The 5,917-nt window shown below is 43.8% G+C and overlaps 1 protein-coding gene across 2 annotated transcripts; it reads left to right on the top strand.

The window, feature by feature from the left end:
• The first annotated feature begins 113 nt into the window (after positions 1-113).
• Positions 114-5,851, top strand: THYN1 (thymocyte nuclear protein 1). 2 transcript variants are annotated; one of them, XM_081037110.1, is made up of 8 exons: positions 114-347; positions 492-619; positions 2,128-2,306; positions 3,490-3,558; positions 3,916-4,008; positions 4,533-4,628; positions 4,869-5,019; positions 5,340-5,851. In XM_081037110.1, the coding sequence occupies exons 2-8, from the start codon at positions 577-579 to the stop codon at positions 5,384-5,386; spliced, it is 678 nt and encodes a 225-aa protein (XP_080893236.1). In that variant the 5' UTR covers positions 114-347; positions 492-576; the 3' UTR covers positions 5,387-5,851. The 2 variants fall into 2 exon arrangements, with proteins under 2 accessions (XP_080893236.1, XP_080893235.1); XM_081037109.1 differs by lacking the exon at positions 5,340-5,851 and having other exon boundaries at positions 4,869-5,229.
• The last annotated feature ends 66 nt before the right edge of the window (positions 5,852-5,917 follow it).

Genomic DNA, 5,917 nt, shown 5'->3' with positions numbered 1-5,917 from the left:
CGCTGCCGCTCCTGCCACAGCCAGCGCCGGAGAGGACTTGACCTCGGCCGTCCTTCCTCTGTCCGGGCCTGGAGACCGGAGACCCCATCGCGCACCCCGCCCCACACAGCATTCTGGGAGCTGTAGTGCAGATCCTCACGACCCGGATTCCAGCGGGTTTGCGCCAGGGGCGGGGACTACAACTCCCAGAGATCTCCGGATCTGGGGGCCGGAGAGACACGCCCTGACAGCGCCGCGGGGCGCCTGTGCATCGCCGTGTGGTGCCTGGGAAAGCGTGGTGTCTGCAGAAAGGTTGGGACTGGTTCGGTGAGAGAAGGATCGACGACACAACCGAGCAGAATTTAGGGGTAGGTCATGCGAGATGGAAATGGGGGCGTAGATAACTGGGGGAAGTATTCGGAGGGCTCAAACCCAGTTGTGTGTGTTCTTCGGAAAAGACCGTTGGGGGCTGAAACCCTCTAAGTTTCCTCTCATTGTCTCCATCTACGCAGGTTTCTGGGGGAGATACAGAGTTGCCTCTAGAATCTCTGGGTAGATTCCAGAATCTTCTGCTCTTCAGCCCGGTGCAGGGAAACCATGCCGAGACCCAGGAAGAGGCTGGCTGGGGCTGCTAAGCCAGGTGAGCTGTACCTGGGCTGCAGAAAGGCCACCCCGTAAGCACGTTTCTCTAGGTCTGTTTAATACTGTTCGCTTTTGACTCCCAGATTGTGGGGAGAATCCTATGTGGATTATTTTCCGTTTGTTATTCCTAATCGCCCTCCATCTACTTTGCTCTTTCCACCAAGCTTGGACCCAGAGTCCCTTCTGCTTGTTTGTTCGTTCAAACAATAGCCGTTTGGTAAGCACAGACATCTGCAATACAGGGTGGCATGCACTACTAAGGTCAGTCATATACAGTTCCTACGCTCGAAAAATGCACGGACGTGAGTCCAGGAAACTGGATTGCTAGATGTGTGAGAACAGGGATCACTTGAGCAGGAAGTGGAATTGAAGTCTAGCCTTGAAGAATGGGAAGGTTTTTCCACAGGCAAAGACAACAGGGTATCATTTTTATATTCACAAGGATAAAATGGCATCTAAGTGGATGAAGAGCAGGACAAAGCAATTAAAGGTAGAGGGAGTACCTCTTTGGGGAATGGCAAGGGTTCCAAATTGACTACAACACAGTGTTTACAATGTGCCTATTGACCCTAAAGGGACCACTAGGCACTAGGCTAGGAAGGGTCAGAGTATTAGACATCCATAAATGATATTTAATGACTGATGTAGGAGCTTTGACTTAATTCAGAGGATGTGTGGTAGTCACTAAGTGCGGATTCAGGTTTTGATTCTGGATGTGTAACCTGGGAAACATTTTCCAGATGAATAGAACATCTCATAGATTATACAGATTAACTGAGTTACAGTTAGGGTAACAGAGATTAGGGTTTTCATATAGTAAGAATTTAACAACTGTTAGCTGTTGAGTGCTGTTATGTTCTAGGCACATTTTCTCTAATTATCTTAAGATAAAATCTAATCTTTACCATATCTACGAAGTCCTGAATGAGCTGTTTTGTCCAACTTCTCTTGGCACTGCCAAAGAGCAAAGAGCAGAGAGGAGACGGGCCACTAAAGCACAGTAAGCAAGAAAAGAAGTATGAGGTGATGATGGTAATAATAGCAAGTATTTATTGAGTATTTATTATTATGCCAGGCATTGTCTAAGCCCATTGTTTCTATTGTCTTATTTAATCTTCAAAACAAATCTATGGAGTAGGGCTTCACTTTCCTCATTGCAGAGAATAGCCTCAGCAAAGGCACAAAAGAGAGTGAGGGAAAGAAAAACATTCACTGACTAAACATAAGCCAGGTACTGTTAGGACCTCTAATCTTAAACCACAATCATGTAAATTATTCTTACTCTACTGACTGGATAATCCAGAAGATAATCCTGTCACATAGGCTTTCTTGTCCCATTTTTATAGGTTAAGAAACTAAAGTTAAGCAATTTACTTGCTACTTCTAGTAACTGACAGATCAGGAATTTAATCTAGGAGGTCTGACTCCAAAGTATATGCTCTTTCCACAATGGAACCCTACCTCTCAGCAAGCATGATAGTTCTCTTCTTTTTGCGTCTATTGCAGACAGGAAGGGGCCAGCAGGAAAACGTACCAAGACTAAGAACCCTGGTGAGGCATCAACTAAAGTGAAGAACTCCAGCCCTCAGACTTCAACCTCTAAAAATTGTGGGAAGAATCTAAGCAAATACTGGTTGATGAAGTCAGAGCCAGAAAGCCGACTAGAGAAAGGTGTAGATATCAAGGTGAGATCATGTACCTGTTTCCAACCTTTTTTTTTTTTTCCAATAAATGAATATGGAACACCATAGGGTTCCATCACCACCTTCTTATCTTCGAAGGGTAGGGAAAAGGTAATAAGGAATAAAATCAGGATTTATTATTGTCAACTGTATTTTTTGTGAATCCTCTAAGATGGGTGGCAAACCTTTTCTGTAAAGGGCCAGATAGGAAATATTTTAGTCTCTTGGGTCTTATAGTTGCTGTTGTTGCAAGAAACTGGCCACAGACAAGTAAACAAATGGTATAGTTGTGTTCCACTAAAACTACAGAGGAGGCCAAAAACACACCTACACCTTTTTTTTCTTTTTTTTTAAAGAGGGCGTAGCTCACAGTGGCCCATGCAGGGATCAAACCGGCAACCCTGGTGTTATTAGCACCATGTTCAAACCAACTGAGCTAACTGGTCATCCATAGACATTTTAAGAAAAGAAAAAAACTGTATTAAAATTGTAATAATATATACATACTGGTAACAAAAGATGAATGCAAGTCATGTGTATACATTTTTTTGGCACCCTTGGTATTTACAAAATCAGGCATGGGGCAAGATTTGGCCTAACGGCTGTAGTTTACCAACCCCTAATCTAGACAACATTTCAATCTTAGGATGCCCTTCTCTTGCCTTTGCCATGTTCCTAGGTATTTCCCTGATTCAGGGAATTAATGTAAACCAATTTTAAAAATAGCCCAGAGAAAATATAATTAGAAACATTATAGAGTAGATAATATTTAATAAGTGAAATACAAATAACTAGACTATGTTATCCTCTGGACTGTCCATTCAACTAATCCTCTTAATTAGCAAGCATAAGGTAACCCAAGGCTTATCGTGTTTCCCCGAAAATAAGACCAAGACTTACATTAAGTTGTGCTCCATAAGACACATTAGGGCTTATGTTTGGGGGATGTCATCCTGAAAAACCATGCTAGGGCTTATTTTCCGGTTAGGTCTTATTTTCGGAGGAAACACGGTACTTACATTTGCCCAACACAAGTGCCTCTGTGGAGCTACTTCCCGTTAAAGAACTACACTCTCACTATAGCCAGGAGCACCCTCACTGTAGTGGAAGGAGTGGTCTGCTTCCATATATTCTTACCAATTGGCCCAGGATTATTTAATGAATGGCTTGATTTCCTGTCGCCTAGTTCAGCATTGAGGACCTCAAAGCACAGCCCAAGCAGATAGCAAGTTGGGATGGCGTTCGCAACTATCAGGTAAGAGGGTATAGGCAGGACCTTGAGACCCAGAGTGGGATAAATGCCTGCATCCATGCGACATATTCAGTGGCAAAATCTCTTGGCCAAGTTTGCTTTTTCCGAGAACTGAAAGCTAAAAATGTACTCAAAAATACCTTAATTTCTGTGACTGCATGCAATTTGCAAATGACTTGTATTCTAGCCAATGTCCTGATACAAATTTGAGTATCTTGGCAAAGGCAAGAATTGAATTGAATTGGGGGAGATTGGAATAAAGAAAAACTCATCTAATAAAAGCAGACTTGATTTTTACTAATAGCTAGTGTTTTCCAGCTGGTGGGAAGGATAGTTCTTATTTCTTCTGCCTTGGGACAGGCCCGGAACTTCCTTAGAGCCATGAAGTTGGAGGAAAAAGCCTTCTTCTACCATAGCAACTGCAAAGAGCCAGGCATCGCGGGGCTTGTGAAGGTTAGTTGTACAGGCTTTGGTCTGAATCCCTCTCCCCTGAGGAAGACTTACTCACGTAGACACAGAGGGATACAGCTTAAATAAGTAGTAAAAAAGAAGTACCTTCTTCCCCATCCCTACTTTCACTGGAATATGGAAAAACTGCCCTAGTCTCTTCCTGTGTGACAAGGACTATAAAAAGGCAGGCTTCATTTCAGGTCCCATTGGCACGGACTTCTCTCCATTTCTACACTTTGGTCTTTCATTTAAATACAAGCCTAATGGTATAGCTCTTCTAAGCCACGAGTTATCAGGATAAAATTATTGACTACAGGTGGAAAAACAGTGACACCAGTAACCTTTAATATTTAGTTTTAGAACATACTTTTAAGATTTTTGTCAAAACAGAGTTAGTTTCCTGTTTTCCCTAGTGTATTATTTCCAGATATGTGAGCCTCATTGGCTTTGCAGAATGGCAAATGGGGTAAGAAAGTTGTTGGAGCTAACTATCCAGGCAAATGACTGGAGACTTGGTTTGGTTTCAGATTGTGAAGGAGGCTTACCCAGACCACACACAATTTGAAAAAAGCAATCCTTATTATGATCCATCCAGCAAAGAAGACAACCCTAAATGGTCCATGGTAAAGACTGCTATTTTTCCTATTTCATGAGGGAAAGGATGGACAAGGAGAGGGAGGAAGGTCTGGGGTGTCTTTAGGTCAAGGTACAGAGCCCAGCTCTTAACTCATATGAGGTTACCCTGACTTTGGAGATAGAACACTGGCAACCCTGCTCATAGCAACCTCCTGCAAGCAGCTAAAACGCAGTGGATCGAGGCCAGCTGGACATGTCTTCCTGTCTCATACACTGTTACCATGTAGGTGGATGTACAGTTTGTTCGAATGATGAAGCGTTTCATTCCCCTGGCTGAGCTCAAGACCCATCACCAAGCTCACAAAGCCACTGGTGGCCCTTTAAAAAATATGGCGCTCTTCACTCACCAGAGACTCTCAGTTCAACCCCTGACCCAAGGTAAGCGTGGGCCCTATACCTATTACCCACACGCCAGAATGACGGTAGGAATTCCCATTTACTGATCAAACTTGGGCACTATAGTTAAACTCTCTGAGTCGGTCTGCTCACCTGTAACATCCTTATGGAAGGAAGGATGTCCTGAGTTACTCTTTATTATGGACCTAGTAGCCAACAGTATGGCACATAGTAAGGCACTCCATAACGGTTTTGAATGAAAGACTACCTGCCTCAGTAACATGAGCTATGCCTAGCATAACTTCCCTGTTCAAGAGGAAACACAAGACTTAATTCTTCCTTTCTTTTTCCCTTTTTGGAAGAGGAGTTTGATTTTGTTTTGAGCCTGGAGGAAAAGGAACCGAGTTAACTGAGACACTAGCTGGAAGGGGCAAGACATCACTCCAAAGAAGTGAAGCTTCTATTAAGACACAAGGGAGGTGTAAGGGAGCTTGCTTGCTATACTCATCTGGGGCTGTGTACATGGGGTTTTGTGTACTTTTCTCAATAAAAGTGTTACCAAGAAAAGTGTGAAGCTTTTCTTTTACAACAGCATCGGGTGTAGGAGACTACGCCACTACAGGTCTTTTACCTCCAGGCTGGCTCCTTTTGCCCCGACAAGCTGCAGGGCTGCCTCTACTGTCTTCCTTTACTATAGCACGTATCAGGTGTAGGGCTCAGCCCGTTAACACCTACTGAAGGAGACTTTGTCTTTCTACACATCTTCCTGACCTGCCTCTGGAGTCATATGGGTCACACAGGAGTTTAAACCATCAGCAGTTTCAGGACAAGTTGCTAGAGGTAAAGCCGGAATCCTTTCTCAGCCATGTGCTCGTGTAAAACAGGTGTTTGATAAAGCGCCGGTCATTGTTCACCAGGGGCCACAGACGGAGGGCAGACG

The sequence above is a fragment of the Rhinolophus hipposideros genome, assembly GCF_964194185.1.
Source record: "Rhinolophus hipposideros genome assembly, chromosome: 24".
Taxonomy (NCBI): domain Eukaryota; kingdom Metazoa; phylum Chordata; class Mammalia; order Chiroptera; family Rhinolophidae; genus Rhinolophus; species Rhinolophus hipposideros.
This window is presented reverse-complemented; position numbering and strand designations above follow the sequence as displayed.